Source organism: Bos javanicus, chromosome 13 (assembly GCF_032452875.1).
Source record: "Bos javanicus breed banteng chromosome 13, ARS-OSU_banteng_1.0, whole genome shotgun sequence".
Classification (NCBI taxonomy): domain Eukaryota; kingdom Metazoa; phylum Chordata; class Mammalia; order Artiodactyla; family Bovidae; genus Bos; species Bos javanicus.
Window position 1 is genome coordinate 79,145,386 of NC_083880.1, and position 17,908 is coordinate 79,163,293.

At 54.3% G+C, this 17,908-nt stretch overlaps 1 protein-coding gene and 1 long non-coding RNA gene across 2 annotated transcripts in view; both read left to right on the top strand.

Moving 5' to 3' along the window:
• The window catches only part of LOC133258802 (collagen alpha-1(I) chain-like), a 282,801-nt gene extending 279,232 nt beyond the window's left edge, over window positions 1-3,569 (top strand). The window contains exon 5 of the mRNA XM_061435519.1: window positions 2,659-3,569. Coding sequence (XP_061291503.1) covers window positions 2,659-2,670 — 12 coding nt within the window. The 3' untranslated portion in view covers window positions 2,671-3,569. The remainder of the gene's footprint in view (window positions 1-2,658) is intronic.
• A 559-nt stretch (window positions 3,570-4,128) lies between these two features.
• Window positions 4,129-17,127, top strand: LOC133259903 (uncharacterized). Its single transcript, XR_009740577.1, has 2 exons — window positions 4,129-10,670; window positions 11,416-17,127. It is a non-coding gene; the product is annotated as an uncharacterized LOC133259903 (long non-coding RNA).
• The last annotated feature ends 781 nt before the right edge of the window (window positions 17,128-17,908 follow it).

Consider the following 17,908-nt stretch of genomic DNA (forward strand, 5'->3'; position numbering starts at 1 on the left):
TCTATTTGAAAAAGTTATCCAAGGATTTATATCAACCTCCTGAAAAAAAAATCTAAGAAAGAGGAGGGCATATATATTATTTTAAAACGTCAGTTGACAATTATACAGAAGAGTCAAAAAGAATGCTAGAAAGAAACTAGAAGAGTGGGGGTCAGACCTGACACTTGGAAAATTCTCGTTTGAGTGGTGAACTTTCAGTGACTCGGAATCACATTTGGTTCCTCGTGGATCCCTTCACACTTAATACTGTTTACTTGGTGATGTTTCGGTGCTGCTTGTTGGTTCACGGTCTGTGGAGTCAGCCTATTGGCAGTTCTACACTTTTCCCAGCTTTGGTTTTTCCAGCAGTCGGATGTGAGTGTTGGACCGTAAAGAACGCTGAGTGCCAAAGAATTGATGCTTTTTAACTGTGGTGCTAGAGAAGACTCTTGAGTCCCTTGAACAGCAAGGAGATCCAACCAGTCCATCCTAAAGGAAATCAATCCTGAATATTCATTGGAAGGACTGATGCTGAAGCTGAAGCTCTAATACTTTGGCCACCTGATGCAAAGAGCTGACTCATTGGAAAAGACCCTGATGCTGGGAAAGATTGAGGGCAGGAGGAGAAGGGGCAGCAGAGGATGAGATGGTTAGATAGCATCATTGACTCCATGGACATGAGTTTGAGGAAACTCCAGGATATAGTGAAGGACAGGGAAGCCTGGTGTGCTGTAGTCTGTGGGGCTGCAAAGAGTCAGACACTGCTTAGCGACTGAACAACAGTTGACAGTTCAAAGAAGATTTAGTTCTAAATTCTAGAACAGAATGATGAGAAATAATAGTAACACAGTGAGACAGTATATAGCAGGCAGTATTCCAAGCACTTAGCATAAATTAACACTTTTTATCTGCATGAAAACTTTGTGAAGCAGAGATTATCCGTATCCTCATTTTTACCAGTGGGGAACCTGGAACATGGAGAGGGTAAGTAACTTGTCCAAAGTCATCCAGCCAAAAGCGGCGGAGATGGGATTTGAATTCGGATATACTGATCTCAGTGTCTGCGAAGTAAAACTATCGTAACTAACGTGCTTAGGAGGCAAGAGGTAACAACAGAGTGAGGTCAGAATAACTGCACTCATTTCTTTATCTTTCAATGGAAGGAATTGATCAATACCATCTAAAAGAATCCATCTGCAATGCGGGAGACCTGGGTTCAATCCCTGGGTTGGGAAGATCCCCTGGAGAAGGGAATGGCAACCCACTCCAGCCTTCTTGCCTAGAGAATCCCCATGGACAGAGGAGCCTGGCGGACTGCAATCCATGGGGTCTTGAAGAGTCAGACATGACTGAGTGACTGAGCACAGCAAGGATGGATAATCCAGAAGTAGACATATTGTCAAAGGAAAACCCTCATGGCTCAGATGGTAAAAGCATCTGCTTGCAATGCGGGAGACCCGGGTTCGATCCCTGGGTAGGGAAGATCCTCTGGAGAAGGAAATGGCACTCCACTCCAGTACTCTTGCCTGGAAAATTCCATGGATGGAGGAGCCTGGTGGGCTACAGTCCATGGGGTCACAAAGAGTTGGACACGACTGAGTGACTTCAATTTCAAAATTTCACCATCAGAAAAACTAGAAAACCTGAGCCAAGAATTGACACCCCTGGGGAGGGGGCGGGAGAGGTCTCTGGTGGAAGAAGACTTCTCCTGTTACACTTTACTTTTTGCACCCCCCCCTTGGATATTTATATCCTGAGATATTACATTTGTCTTCATGTTTGCAGCTAATACTTCTTTTTTATTGTTGAAACAAAATGTTTTATTATGTATTATTGCTATCGTTTTAGAAACAAGTTCAATTTCCCCCCAAATTAATTCTCTCAAAGCGTTGCATCATCTTGACGACCCTGAACGGAAGTTGAGCCTTTTGGAGTAACGCTCGTGGGGCGGGGGGCGGTCCGAAGCCCCCCTCTCACAGCCAGCTCAGCCTGTCCCCTCTGTTGTGTCCCGTCAAGCCTCCCTCCCACTCCCAGGAAAAGTCTGTCTGGCAAAGTCTTTCAAGTTCAGAACCTTGGCAGACGCAGTTTTCCAGAAGGAAGCCCACGACTCCCAGCAAACGGTTGTGTTTGTCCCTTCCCCACAGGGCAAGGCTGCGGGAGGCGAGCCTGGGACAATCTTGAGGAGGACTTGCTGGCACTGCGCCTCGAGCCATCAGCGGGGGCGTCGGGGACATCTGTGACCCCCACCCGGGTCTGGCAGTGTCCTCCAGCTCCCTGGAAGGGATTGGGGGGTGGCGGTCCCTGCAATGTCGGGGTCTCTTCTCGCCACCCCCCAGAGGGTCTGCAACCTCTTGGCCTCCTGTGTCCCCCGCTCATCAGCGCCCGGCCCCCAGAACCCCCTCTGGAGCCGCCGACTCAGCCGCAGGCCCAGCAAGGGCTCCGGACTCTGCCCGGAGCGCCTGCGTCCCTGTGGTTCTCGCCGTGAGTCATGGCGGGTCTGCGCCGCCTCCTATCTGGGGAGCCGGAGATCGCCTTTAATTCCCTCCAGCTGGGCCCTGCAGGGCTGAGGTAATCTGTTCTGGCGCAAGAGGAAAGCAGAGAGTTTGTTGTGTCTTTGTTTCATTCAAATGGTTTGGATGATGACTCACTCGATTTCTTCTTTCTTTCTTTTTAAACCAGGGCACCGTCTAGAAGTCGTTTCTGATTAGAAGTTGACCTCAGAAGTATGCGCGCATCATTTTCAAAACATCCACCAGCACCACAGAAACCGACGCAGGATGAGGAGGGTCGCGCGGGCGGAGGCCAGGGCCGGGGCCTTCCCGCACGGCCCGAGGGGCGCGGGGGGCGCGGCCTCAGTCAAACTTGGGGTGCCGTCCCCCATCCGCTCCCTGGAAAGCGCACTGACCTGGGGCCAGCCGGGGGCGACAGGGACGCTTGTCACCGTCGTGGTCGTCGTCATGCGACGCCGGCCGCTATTACTGAGTCATCACAGACCACGCGGTTCTCACGGAGCTGTCTGTTCTAGCAGCGTCCTGCCAGGCAGGCACCCCTGGAGTTTGTGGTCTGAGTGGCATTGTCGGGTACTTCTCAGGAGCTGGGAGGTCAGAGTGGAAGGTCAAAGCCCCTGACCCACTTGGGCAGGGCTATCTGGTGGCAGAATCGGAGGTCCCGTTAGGAACACAGAGCCCAAGGCAAAGCCTGCTCAGCCCCGTGGGAGAAGCTCTGAGCCGGTGAGGTGGCAAAGGGGTGGTCAGAGGTGGTGAGCAGGGCGTGAGTGGGGTTCCAGGTCAGCGGTGATAGGAGAGGGGAGGAGGTTGGCTACACGGGCTGGGGAGCAGCAGAAAGCTGAGGCTGACCAAGGTCAGTTGCGTGCTCGCATGCTCAGTCATGTCTGACTCTTTGAGACTTCATGGACTGTAGCCCGCAAGGCTCCTGTGTCTGTGGGATTTTTCCATGGTAAAAATACTGGAGTGGGTTGCCATTTCCTTCTCCAGGGGATCTTCCTGACCCAGGGATCAAACCTGTGTCTCCTGCATTGGGAGGCAGATTCTTTACCCCTGAACCCCCGAACACAGTCTTGGTTCTGATTATCTGCTGTCTACTCTGTGCCATGTGGTCTGTGCAGACAGGTGGGCATGAGACCTCCATCCCCCAGGGCCTGCAGGCTGTTGGAAGGGACCAGACTGGGAGCGGTCACCTCCAACCAGGGGGCTCTGGGAAGCTCCCGGTGAGGGGCGGCCGTGGCCTTGGGCAGGGTGGGGGTGGGGGCCTGCACAGGATGGGGGCAAGCGCCTGTGTGTTTAGCTGAGAGACACACCTGGGGGGAAGACGGTGGCTGCATTTGGCAAGGGTGTGGGCTGAGGGAAAGGGGGGATTCCAGGGGCTCCAAAAGGCGGGATAGAAAATACTGTGAAGGTCTGCTCATGGCAGCAGTGGTGACTGGCACAGCCGGAGAGGCCTGGCGTCCGGCACCCCTGCCCAGGGAGAGGCAAGTGCCCCAGGCCTGGAGCGCTGAGCTGACCGCCCACCTGTGGGAGCAGCTCCTCGGATGAGACCCCTAGTGTCTGTGTCCTGTGAGGCCTTCCTGTGAGGTGCTTGAGCGTCAGTGAACTGGCGGCTAGTGATCAAGAATCCACCTGCCAAATTTCCCCCCATTAAGTGGGAGCTTCCTGAGAACGGAAACCGCCTCCCTTCCTTTCTCCCTCCCTCCCTCCCTTCTAGAAATATCAAGGGCCCACCTGCCACGGTCCAGGCACAGTGCTGGGTCCCGGGGAGACTGAAGCAACGCAAACATATCCATTAGCTGCTTTCACAGGGCCGACTTTGCAGCGCGGGAGGCAGACCCAGCAGAAACAAACATTCCCGCGGGTTGCAGGTAGAGCTGCAGAGGAAAGCAGGGAGGGGCAAGACCAGCAGGGTTGGGGGCTGGCTAGGGCGGGATGGGTGGACCAGCTTCAACCAGGGAGGTCAGGGAAGGCTTCACGGAAGATGTCACACTTGGGCTGGACCCCAGGTGCTGAGCCGGACCAGGTTGGAAACGTGCCCTCACTTCCTGGCCGAGTGTGATCTTGGCCAGTTGCTGCACCCCTCTGTGCCTCAGTTTCCTCATAGGTAAAGTGCTGGCAGCAATGACACAGTCTCCTGGAACCACCCCGAGGGTTCAGGGAGTGAACCCGTGAGGTTCCTTCACAACCACAGGGTTCCTAGAACTTGCTTCAAAAGCCACAGCTAATCCTGAGGAATAATTAAATGTTAACGTTCTTACTCACAATCAGAGCCAGGCACCACAAATTTTTGTTAATAATTTGAGGAATATTTATTTAAAAAAAAAAGACCCTAAAAGTAGTCATCATGCAACATCCTGAAACATCTTAGAGCTCCTTGCGTGCATGCTCAGTGGCTTCAGTCCTGTCCGACTCTGCTACCCCGTGGACTGTAGCCCGTCAGGCTCCTCTGTCTGTGGGATTCTCCAGGCAAGGATACTGGAGTGGGTTGCCGTTTCCTTCTCCAGGGGATCTTCCCAGCCCAGGGATCGAACTCGAGTCTGTTATGTCTCCTGTGCTGGCAGCAGGTTCTTTACCACTAGAGCCACCTAGGAAGCCCCTTAGAGCTCCCTACTCTTTCCTTATCTTAACTCTTAAGAATGGGCTTGTTTGAATCAGGCTGGAGGCTGGGATAAAAACCCTATTTTCTTTAGGGTTGGGGGCTTTAAAGTCTTCAGAGAGGCCTGGCCAGTGTCCTGGGGGCCAGTGTTTTGGGCAGAGCGAGCTGAGTCCTTGGGAGCTTGGGACCGGCTAGTGGAGCTGGGGGCTCCTCCTACAACGTGTTGACGTGGCAGATGGACGGAGGTCAGGCGAAAGGTGGTCCTGGAGTGAGATGCAGAGGAGGGGCAGAGAGGCGGGGGAGAGGGGGGCCTTACAGGAGGCCCAGGGGGAGCCCCGGGCCCCAGGACCAGCATCGCCTCCCGCCTGGGCCTCGGGGACCTGTCCCTCTAGGGGGCAGCAGGGCTCCACCGAGCGTCTCTGCCTCGGGAAGCACTCCTCGTGTTATTAACAGAACGTGCCCCAGTGTCCGCGGCAGGGAAATTTCTTCACAGACTTGGCCTTGGCTGGGCCCAGAGGATGTCTCTTCTCACCTTCGGGCGTTTGAGGGGGAAGTGCTCATTAGGAAGAAAAGTATTTAATGTCACAGTAACACGTGAACGGTTCCGAAACACAGAAGCCGACAGCTGTACCCACTTAGGGAGCACGTTGGGGTTCCAGCTGGCAGGAGTTCACCCCCCTCCAGCCTGGCCTGGGAAGGAAGCTGGATTTCTAAGACTTGTAATATTCACGGGGAGAAGACGTGCGTTTCCGCACTAGCGTTCGTGGCCAGGTTTGGGTTTTTAGACCCTCCAAACAAACCTCCTTGAGCGGGTCTTCCCCACCCACCTTAGGGGCACCTCGTCCTCTTCCTCTCTTGCTGGGGGAACCAGGACAGGCCCCGGCTGTGTTTTGATGTAACCCTGTGACAGTGTTGATCTGAAGCTCATGGGCAGCACCCCCTCATGCTGTGGCCTCGTGGTCCTGTCTGGGGGCAGGGGTTACAGGTACCTGTGTGGGGCACACAGACCTGGTTCAGGTCCTAACTCTGCCACTTCACGCCGTGTGGTCATCAGAGGGGGCCCTCCTGGAGCCTCACATCTGGCCTGAAAAACAAGGAGAGCCCTGGCCCACGGTGTGACTGTGATCCGGGCTTCGTTTGGTTCCAGGCACACCCTAACACTCACGGTCACTCAGCCAGCCACCCTACCAGCGCCCACCCACCTGCCCATCCAGCCCCCTGGCCTGACCAGCCGCTTCCCTCTTCCGTGGCTCTCGTCACTCATCTCCATCCCTTCTGTGTCTACGGTTCACAGTCTGTCTCCTGCCAGAATGTGAGCTCTCCCCTGCTGTGTCCAGAACACATCCTCAGCATCAGTAAATACTGTTGAGTACACGTGTAAATGAGTAGGAGCTCTCACCCAGCTACCCGGCCTCGGTTTCCCGGGATGTGCAGTGAGGACGGAGCTACTGAGCAAAGTCTCCAGGTGCTCTGGATGGACCCTGTGAGCAGACCCGAGTAGAAGCACCTGGCCCAGGCACTCACCAGATTCTGGTTCAACAGAACCAGGCATGTTCACATCCCTGGTTGTTGGATTTCCAATGTTGTGCGCAGCTTTTGAGAAAAATACTTACTGATGGTTCATTTTTTCCAAGTCAGTCATTTTATATTTTATTCATGCATTTGTTTTCGGCTGTGTTGGGTCTTCATCGCTGCCCGTGGGCTTTCCCCTCGCTGTGGCGGGCGGGGTTACTTGAGTTGCAGCGCTCGGGCTTCTCATGGTGCTGGCTGCTCTTGTTCGCAGAGCACGCTTCGCATTAAGGTGGGCTCGGTAGTTGCGGCTGCCAGACTAGAGCACAGGCTCGGTAGTTGTGGCACACAGCTTGTTTGCTCCACTGCATGTGGGATCTTCACTGATCAGGGATTGAACCCCTATCTCCTGCATTGGCAGGCGGATTCTTTGCCGCTGAGCCGCCAGGGAAGAAGCCCTGTCTGTGGCTTTATGATACAGTCAGGAGAATCACCACTCCCCGCCCCCCAAAGGGTGGCCACCATTTATACAGACTCACCCAGTGAGGCCCGCGTGGGGTCTTTGCACGTCGAGTGTTTCTGCACACTAGCTGGCGGAGGCCCAGGGAGGAGAACCCTGAGGGCCAGGGAAGTGTGCTCACAGGCCTGTGGAACTGACGCATGGAGCTTAGGACTGTGTCCACTCTCCTGAGCGAAACCGGTGGGGGCGCTCACTGCGGGAGGAGCTGGCCCGTGGCGGGTAACAGGTGCCCCCCATGGTGGCCAAGAGCCTGGGCTCCTGAGGCGCATGCGTGGACGTGGCCATGAGCCCCAGCTGGGCTGTTTTCCTGCTGGGCGGCCTCAGCAGGCAACTTCACACCTCTGAGCCTCGGTTTCCTGTCAGGAGGGGTGACGGGCGCCAGCCGCCCCGGGGGCCATGGTGAGAGCATCACAGGCACAGCTCTGAGCACTGTTACTGTGCTGAGTTCAGAGCTGAGCAGAGGAGGCGAGGGAAGCACAGTAACAGCCCCTGAAGACATCCACCTAGAACCTGGAACCCGTGAATGGATGCCACCTCAAGAGGGGGCATTAAGGTTGCAGCTGGAATTAAGCTTGCTAGTCAGCTGACCTCATGACCAGGAGACTGGCCTGGGGGACCCGGGTGGGTCCAGTGGAACCACAAGAGCCCGTAAACGTGGATGACCGAGGCTGCGAGGAAGGCTGGGCCTGCCACTGCTGGTGCTGAAGCTGGAGGAAGGGGCATGAGCCAAGGAGTGGCGGTGGCCCCCAGAAGCTGGAAAACGCAGGAAAAATCCTTGAGCTTCCAGAAGGAATACAGCCCTGCCAGCACCTTGACTGTAGCCCAGAGGCTTCTGACCTCCCAAACTGTAAGGCAATAACGGTCCGCTGTTTTAAGGCACATGTTTGTGGCAATTTGTCAGTGCAATGACAGGAATCTCAGAGAAGGGGAAGGAGCCATCCCAGGAGGCAGGCTACAGCCAGGCTTCCCTGGGGGCTCAGTGGCAGACTCGACCTGGGTCTCCCTCCTCGGAGCAGAACTTAGCAGTATTAGCATCAGTTGAAGACCGCTGATGGGGGTGGGGGGGTGGGGGGAGGTTGAAAGCTCATAGAACCCAGGCCCTTTGTAAATGAAAAGACTGTCCAGATCATCAGCATTTCAGAGTGAGGTGTCCCCAGACTTAGTCCTGAGCAATGTTCTGCTCCACATGGCCCCATGGGTCAGCCAGGCAGGAAATGCTGTGGGCACTGCCCACCTTTTAAACAGCCGTGGTACTCTTCGTCTCTGAGAGGTTCTGAGAAGGCCTGCAGCAAAAAAAGCAAGAAAAGCTTTCAAACTCCAACTCAGTGCTTCCAAAGATATCATACCGTAAACCTGCTTCCCCCAGTCTCTTCCCCATGGAACACCTGCTAACAGCTCACGAAGTTTGTGTTTGGTTGGATGGGCTGATCTAATTAAATCGATTCATGAGACAAATGGGGAAATTGAAGCCCAAAGAGGTGGAGGGGCACTGGAGAAGCAGTGCGGCTCAGATGGGAGAACACGGGCTTCGGAGTCAAAGAGCCGGGGCTGTGCAGCTGGGCTCTGCTGCAGCCAGTCCTGTGGCCCTGGGGAAGTCATGCCACCTCTCGGGGCCTCTGATTCCTGATGAGTAAAATGTAGGTAAGAGAGCCTTCTTGGCAGAATTCTGGGAATGACTGTCTCCATCCGTTTGGGCTGTTATAACCAAGTACCATGATGGCGGGGCGGAGTTGGTGGGGGGAGGGGGGAAGATGCTTGTGAACAATAGGAATTGATTTCTCACAGTTCCAGAGGCTGGGAGTCTGAGAGCAGGATGCCAACATGGGCAGGTCCTGGTGAGGACCCTCTTGTGGCCTGCAGACTGCCCACGTCTCCCTGTGTCCTCATGGGGTGGAAGGAGAGCTCTCTGGAGCCTCTTTTGTAAGGGCAATAATCCCCTTCACGAGGGCTCCACCCTCAAGACCTAATTACTCCCAAAGGCACCTCCTAACACAATCACATTGAGGGCCAGGATTTTAGCCTGAGTTTTCGGTCCATGTTCATGGCCCACTGAAGTGGCTGGCGCCCACCTGGCAGGTTGTTAGGGAAGATTAGCTACTACTATTTCTTACAAGTTTCCTGTTGCCACAACAAGTCACCACAAACTTAATGGCTTACATCACAAATTAATTATCTTACATTTCTGGAGGTCAGGAGTCCTAAAGGCAAGATGTCAGCCGGGCTGCTCCTTTTAGAGGCTCCAGAGCAGAATCTGGCAAAATCTGTTTGCCTTTTCCAGTTTCTAGACGCTTCCTATGTTCCTTGGCTCACATCACTCTGACTTCTGCTTCTGCCACCACAGCTCCTTCTCTGACCTTCCTGCCTCCCTCCTATAAAGGACTCTGTGATGGCAGTGGGTCCACCTAGATCATCCAGGATAATCTCCCAACCCCCAGATTCTTAACATCATCACAGTCACAAAGTCCCCTTTGCCTTATAAGGTGACATAGTCCCAGGTCCCAGGAATCAGGATGTGGACCTCTCTGGGGACCACTGTTCAGCTGACCTCACTCCAGATGCCTGATTTCCTGGCCCTGCACGCCTCCTGCCACCATGGGTTCCCTCTCTCCTTTGCTACAGGCTGGACACCAGAGGAGTGATTTGGTTCTGACCTGGGGTTCTGGTTGAGTCAAGTGCAGGAGGAAGTCTGTGTCCCTCCGAACACCCCCAGCCCTCTCAGGCCATGCTGGTTGCAGTGGAAGAGCATCTCAGGAGGCGGGCTGCAGCCACGGATCCCAGAGAAAACTGACTGCGCGCTGTCTGTCCATCCCTCATACACTGGAGTGCCTGCCACGCGCCTGGCCCTTCTCAGAGCTGCAGGCACAGCTGCAGGCTGGACGGATGGGGCCCTGCCCTCAGGAAGCTGACCTTCTCATGGGGGAGAAAGGACAGTCGGGGAGGGGTCATTTAATAGGCACTAGACCAAAACCAAGGCAGTGGGGTATGGAGATGGGGGTGCCAGGGGGGCACTCCGTTCACCGTATGGGACTGGGGAGGGGGAGGCAGGCTGAAGGCTGGGGTTCCGGGTCTGACAGTGGAGCTGATGGTGATGTCGTCTTCAGAGAGGGGTTCACAGGAAGAGAACGGTGTTTTCAGGGCTGTGGAGAGGTGACGGGCCCCAGGTCCATTTACTTGGGGTGTCAGTGGGTGAAGAAGAGTCTGAATTGAAGCTAATGAACATAGCTTTTGTTCATCCCAGGATGGGAGTCAAAGCAACGGGGTCCCCGTGGAGGAGACGACAAGAGGGCCTGGGGGCTGATGCCTGGGGGACCTCCGTTTGGGCTGCGGAGGACAAGGAGCCAATGGGCAGGAGGAAGACAGGTGCATGGATGTCCAGAAAACCAAGAGCGAAGGAGCAGGTTCACATGGTGGAGAGCAGTCAACAGTGTGGAACGCTGCAGAGAAGCCCAGGAAGGGAAGGCTCGAGAAGGACCCATTTGGTTCAGCTGGAGGAGGGCCCCAGTGGCCTTGGTTTTGGCAGCATGCTGTGGGCAGAGACTGCCAAGGGCAGCAATGGAGGGTGAGCAGGAGGAGAGGACACGGGGACAAGACGCGTGAACAGCTCTTTTCTTGGCTGGGGTGTGCGGAGAGAGCCAGGCCAGGGGCTGGAGAGGGGTGTGGGGGGTGATGACTTTCTCCGTCTTTATTTCTGGTTTATGTAGACGGGGGCCACCCAGCTAGTTTAAATGCTGATGCTCGGGACCCAGGAGAGGGGGCCGTGAGGATAAAGGGGAGCATGTGACCAGGTGTTGAGTGGGTGGGAGGAGGCTCCCCCAGAATCCCCACGTAGGGGTGGATGGCCGCCTGGGAGGAAGGACCCAGCAGAGGGAGGTCTGTGGACTGCGAGCAGGAGGGGTGTGCAGTGAACATGTGGGCACCAGCTCTGGACAGGACGGACGGCAGCCTGAGGACCCCTGGATGGGTCATCATGGGGCTTTAAATCTATAAGTGATGTGGTCCATTTGGTGCCTCAGAACCAACGCCTGGCAGCTGAGTGAGTGGGTGGGAGAAGCAGGAGACCAGTAAGGAGGCCGATGTTTAGACCCATCCCCCTGTTAGGGCCGGCGCTCTCAGGTGGCCTTCTGCTTTGCAGAGGTGCTGGTGGAAACGTCCTTTGTAACTCAAGATGGGGAATGTTCTGAGATGTGGTATGCTTTGAAGTTTATTTTTGTAAAGCTTTTTGTGTGTGTGTGGATGTGGGCTCTTTTTAAAGTCTTTATTGAATTTATTACAATACTGCTTCTGTTTTATGTTTTGGTTTTTAGGGGCCACAAGGCATGTGGGATCTGAGCTTCCTGACCAGGGATTGAACCCACACCCTCTGCATTGGAAGGTGAAGTCCCAACCACTGGACCACCAGGGAAGTCCCTGTTTTGAAATTTAAAAACACAAGGTCTAGGGCGAGTGTCCCCAGCCTCCGTGCCAAAGGACCGTACTGCCTGTCAGATCAGCAGCGGAATTAGGTTAGAAATAAAGTGAACAATAAATATAATGCACTTGAATCATCCTGAAACCATCCCTCCAAATCCCATTTTTCTGTGGAAAAATGGTCTTCCATGAAATTGGTCTCTGGCGCCAAAAAGGTTGTTGTTCAGTCACTAAGTCACGTCCAACTCTTTTGCAACCCCATAGACTGCAGCACGCCAGGCTTCTCTGTCCTTCACTGACTCCTGACTGCTCAAACTCCTGTCCATTGAGGCGGTGATGCCATCCAACCATCTCATCCTCTGTCATCCCTTTATCCAGCCCTCAGTCTATCCCAGCCTCAGAGTCTTTTCTAATGAGTTGACCGAAAAGGTTGGGGACCACTGATGTAGGGGATAGACTGGGCTTGGATCCTGACTCCCTTCCAACAGGAGTATGACCTCAGGCTGGTTACTTGACCTCTCTGTAATGGTTCATTGGTTGTAGCTGTGTAACAGATTACCTCAAAACTTAGCAGCTGAAAAGAACACATTTATTATCTCACAGTCTGAGTTGGAAAGCCAGGAGCAGCTTAACTGGGGCCTCTGCTCAGGGTTACTCATGGGGCTGTGATCAAGGAGGCAGCTGAGAGGCTGCTGAAGGCCTGACGGGGTGGGATCCCTTTCCAGGCAAAATCAGCAGCTGTTGGCAGGACTCGATTCTCCCTGGGCTGTGGACTGAGGGCCTCAGTTCCTCACTGTCGAACCAGATGCCACCTTCAGTTCCAAATGGAGTTTATCAAGTAGGCTGGTGGAAAATTGAGTCTAGAATTCAGGGGTAGGATCCAGGGCAGGCAGGTGATATAAACGTGGGTGTCCTGGGCACGGAGATAGTATTTAAGTGATTGGGTGTGGTCACCAAGGAAGCTAGGGCAGATGGAAAAGAGGTCCAAGAGCTGAGCCTGAGGGTATCCCAGTGTTAGGAAGATGAGGAGGAACCAGAGATAGATGGTGAGGAGAGGCCAGTGGAAAAGAAGTGACTTGGGGGCCTGGGGCCAGTGAAGGAAGCGTGTCAGGAAAGTAGGAAGGCTTAACCTGCTGGTGCTGCTGACCGTTCCAGCGAAATGACCGTGGACTATTGACCACTGATTTAATAAGGACCTGGGGTCGCTGATGACTTTGACAGGGTAGCATCACTGGGCATGGAAGCTGATGGGAGTGAGTTCAGGAGAGAATGGGAGGGGAGAGGCATGGGAGAAGGTGGACACATACAGTACTTCAAAGAGTTTCACTGTAAAGGAAAACAGAAATAAGGCAATCACTGAAGGGGAATTGTAGGATTCACAATTATGTTTGAGATAGGAGAAGCAACTGCGTATTTGTATTTTGATCAGAATTGTCTAATAGAGAAGGAGGCTGGGTGATGTCTTGACAAGGTGGGAGGGAATGGAGGGGGTACATCTAAGAAAGGAACAGGGTGGTTTTTGAAGTATCAAAGGCAAAGCCAAGTGAGCACAGGGGCCCTGATGCTAGTGGGGCAGGTGTGGTGGTAAGAGTTCATGGCAGCTCCTTCTAGCTGCTTCTGTGTTCCTTCCCAAATAGGAAGAAAGGCTGGGAGAAGAGAGGCAGGGTGGCTGGAGGAGGCGCTGGGAGTTCAAAGAGAGAGAGGGCATCTAGAAGAGTCTAGAGTGGAGGACAAGGAGAAATGGTCTCTGGTGTCCAGGCAGTGACGGTCATGGTCTGCAGTGCCTTTATGTTTTTCTGTGGCCACATTTGTGGGCATGGAGGAAACAGAGCATTGGATTTAACCAGCTTGGGCGGGTGGGCAATGCTGGTCTGTGGGATTTAAGCTGGGGAGGGGGAAGAGGGAGCATGTCAAGGGAAAGGCAAAAGTGAAAAAAAAGGTGGAAAGGCAAAGGATCGTGGGTGGCAGGTGGGATGTGGGGGTTACTGGAGTCAGAGCTAGAGAAGACAGTGTGGAAAGGGGGGTGCCTGATACTGAGACAGTGTCGGTGGGAGGCTGGGCTACGGTTGCTAGCACTCCGAGGACTAAGGGCCGTGGTTCCAGGACTGGGCATCACCTGGGCCTGGTCGGACATGCGGGTCTCTGGCCCCACCCGAGACCTGCTGGTCAGAATCTCTGGGGGTGGAGCCAGCAATCTGTGTTCTCGTCAGCCCGACCCCCAGCTTTCTGATGAGCACGCAGGTTTGAGCACCACAGCTCTAGGGTAGAATGGCCTATGGAGGAGGACAGTGTCACAGGACCAGAAGAACTGGAGAAACTGAGAAGTCAGGAAGGCCAGAGCACCGCTTGAGGGGGATGAAATTGCTGAAAATTAAGACGGGGTACGGCAGAATAAAGTGCCCAGACTCAAGACCTACAGTTGCTGAGAAATGAGGACAGTGCCTGGGTGGAGAATAGTCTAGAAGTGGCAAAAAAAAAAAAAAAAAAAAAAAGTAAAGAAGCCCCCTAACCTGGAGCCCAGTGATACAAGGGTGGTGGGAGACAGGCAGCCCCTCTGAGGGGCATCGAGGGCCAGACCACGACTCCCCACAGAGGTCTACTGACACCATGGCGCTTGTGCACGTTACCCTACACGGCAGTGGGGGACTTGCAGGTGTGATCGCTAATCTGTGCGTGGAATGACTAACGTGGGTTGTCCAAGTGGGCCCAATGTAGCCACAAGCGTCCTTATAAAAGGGAGGCCGGAGACGCAGCCCCAGAGAGGGCGCGCCTCTAAGATGGCGGCGGCTGGCTCTAAGATGGCGGCGGCTGGCTCTAAGATGGCGGCGGCTGGCTCTAAGATGGCGGCGGCTGGCTCTAAGATGGCGGCGGCTGGCTCTAAGATGGCGGCGGCTGGCTCTAAGATGGCGGCAGGCCCACAGGCCGGGAAGCCGGCCCTCCCCACGAGCCCGCAGGAGGGACACGGCCTCGCGGGCACCTCGAGTTGAGCTCAGTGACACCATTTTGGACCTCTGACCTCCACAGCCGTAAGGTAGCGAATTTGAATCACTTTAAGCCACTGCGTTTGGGATCATGTACCATGGCCGTCTGTGAGGGAAGCCGGGGCTTTGGGAGGCGGGTGGGTTTCGGCGCAAAAACACCAGGCACTTGGGCGGGAAAGGCTGCCCATGTGGGGTTTTGCTGACGGTGAGCCATGAGGTGTGGAGAGCAGAGACGCCGCGGCCATGCTTTGGGAGCTGGGGTGGGCGCAGGAGGGGGAGATGCGGGGCGGCTTGACAGCCTGACGACAGGAGGGGTGAAGGACGAAACGGTTCGCGCCGAGGGTGAGGCTGAGGGTGCTGGGGCCCCCTCCTCGGCGCTCAGAGGCGCAGACCCGCTCTGGGCGCCGGGGGCCCGTCGGAGCAGCCGAGGCGTCCGCGGTGCGGAGGTCGGACCCTCCGCGAGGCCGCGGCGCCCACGCGGTGCCCTGGCCCGCTCCGCGGCGTCTGGAGAGCCGCTGAGAAGGTTGGTCCGGGAGCGGCGGGCCGCAGCTGTGTCTGCAGAGGACCAGATGGAGGCGAGCTGCCGGCCAAGCGCGTCAACGGTGTGACTGGCGGAGCAGGAGCGCCTTGCCCGCCAGGTTCACCTTGTCAAACAGACTCCCCGGGGCGGCCGCGGGTCGCGTTCGGCTTGTAAACGGCAGCTGGCCGGCCGCCCCGCTCTTCCCTGTCCCCAGGGAGCCGTGGAGCCGAAGCAGCCGGCTTTTTTACAGGCGGCAGGGCCACGGGTGACGGCAGGGTGCCAGAAGGCAGATAAGAGCCTGGCGGGCTTGGGTTCCTAGGAAGGATGGTCTTGACTGCCGTCTGCAGCACAGGGAGCTGGCTCGCTCCAGGAGCCAGTCTGGAATCATACCCGGATGTGTAATTAGAAGTGAATAAAGTGAGACATACGGGACAGGAGTCAGATGTTTGGCTTTTTAAAATGTGTTGAATATTAGGAAATGATGAATTTTCCATGCATTCCGGATGAACCCATTGTTCCTCGTGTCACTTGCGTGTGTGAAACGTGGACGTGTTTGTTCATTCTGCACACACTTCCGGAGGGCCTCCTGAGGGCAGGGTCTGGGCACATGGCACTGAGCCAAAACAGACTGTCCTGGCGCTCATGGAATTTACAGGTGTAGGAGGCAGACGGTAAACAAGCCAGTGGTTGGAACAGTCCACGCGGTTGCAGAGAGTCAGACGAGACTGACAAACACGCACTCAGTATCAACTCCAGTCCGATTCTGTTGTGCTGGGGGTGTGTGTGTGTGTGTGTGTGTGTGTGTGTCGGGGGGCGGGCGGGGGGGAGGGGGAGACCCCACATTCTGTGAGGTCAGGGAAGCCTTTTGAGGGTGACATGTTTGATTGAGGACCCAAGAGATGAGGGCGAGCAAGGCCACGAACCTCGGGGTCAGAGCGTTTCGGCCCTTGTCAAAGCCGAGACAGAGGTGAGATGGGTTGGGACAGGGTGAGGAACTCAAGACCGGCTGACCGTGTGGCCAGAGGTGAGTCTGGTGAAGCGGTGAGCAGGGAAGGTTGTCGCAAGTCTTGACAGAATTCTAGATCATTCTAAACGGGAAGGGAAGGTCTTGGTCCTGTGGCTGGTGGCTGCTAAGCCTCTCAGACCTAAGTGACTGAGCTGCCTGTTATTTTGAATTTAAAAAGTGATACCAGCGAGATGGCAGAGTAGGAGTCTTCTACTGTTTTTCTCCCACAGAACACCGATGTCGTCTTCAGCTTTACTGAGGTGTGACAAGTGAAATTGTAAAATATTTAAAGTGTACATCATGATGAGATGATAAAAACTGTGAAAGGACCCCCCATTAAATGACACATCCATTACTGTTATTTATTTATCCTTTTCTTTATTTTTGGCTGCACCCTGGGTCTTCCTGGCTGCATGCGGTTTTCTGTCCCTGCAGCGAGCAGGGACTGCTCTCTAGTCGCCTTGTCCTGCCTTCTTTTGTTACAGAGCACAGCTCTAGGCGCTCAGGCTTCAGTAGTCCAGCTCTCGGACTTAGTTCCTCTGAGGCATGTGGGATCTTCCCGGCCCGGGGATCAGACCCATGTCCCCTGCATGAGAGGAAGATTCTTTACCATTGGACCTCTCAGGAAGTCCCGTCTGCTACTTTTTTTGAATGCTGTACTGTTAGCTTATTTCCGTGATACAATGGTGATATGCTCTTGGGGCTTCCCAGGTGACTTAGTGGTAGAGAATATGCCTGCCAATGCAGGAGACGAAGGAGACTTGGGTTCGATCCCTGGGTTGGGAAGATACCCTGTAGTAGGAAATGGCAGCCTGCTCCCGTGTTCTTGCCTGAAAAATTCCATGGACAGAGGAGCCTGGCGGGCTACAGTCCGTGGGGTTGCGGAGTCAGACAGGACGGAGCGTACACACACTCAGTGTTAACTCCAGTCACTGTGTTTTACATGAGATCCTCAGAACTACAGCTGAGGTTTTGTACCCTTGTACCAACCCCTCACTATTGCCCTCACCCTCGGAAACCGCTTTTTCTGTTTCTAAGATTTTGACTTCATTTTCTCTCACAGATTCCATATGTAAGTAAAGCCATGCAGTGTGTGTGGGTCTCTGTGTTTGTCTTATTTCATCAGCACTATGTCCTCCAATTTCATAGTTTTTTTTTAAATTTTATTTTTATTATTTTTTTTAACACCAAAACCGTTTTGTATTGAGGCATAGCCGATTCACAGTGTTAAGATGGTTTCAGGTGAACAGTGAAGGGACTCAGCCACGCACACACACGCATCCGTTCTTCTCCAAACCCCCTCCAGGTCAGGCCGGCACAGAACATCAAACAGAGCTCATGTGCTCTACAGTAGGTTTTTGTTATCCATTTAAACATAGCACTGTGCCCATACGTGATCTTCCCAAACTAAGACATAGTTCCCTTAACTCTCTTCCCCTCCTCCCCACCCCCGGAACCATGAGTTTATTTTCTAAGTCTATAAGTCCCTTTCTGTTTTGTAAGTTCATATGTATCATTTCTTTGTAGATTCCACATATAAAGGATGTCATATGTTTCCCCTCCTCTGACTTGCTTCCCACAGTGTGACACTCTCTGGGTACATCCATGTTGCTGCAGATGGACTTGTTTCATTCTTTTTGAGGGCTGAGTGATATTCCATTGTGTATATATGTGTGTATTTATACGTACGCGCCAGGTCTTCTTTATCCACTCCTCTGCTGATGGAGGTTTGGGTTGTTTCCGTGTTTGGACTACTGTAAACAGTGCTGCAGTGAACACTGGAGTGCGTCTGTCTTTTCGGGCCATGTTTTGCTCTGGATACATGCCCAGGAGTGGGATTGCAGGGTCCTATGGTAGCTGTTTTTAGTTTTTCTAAGGAGCCT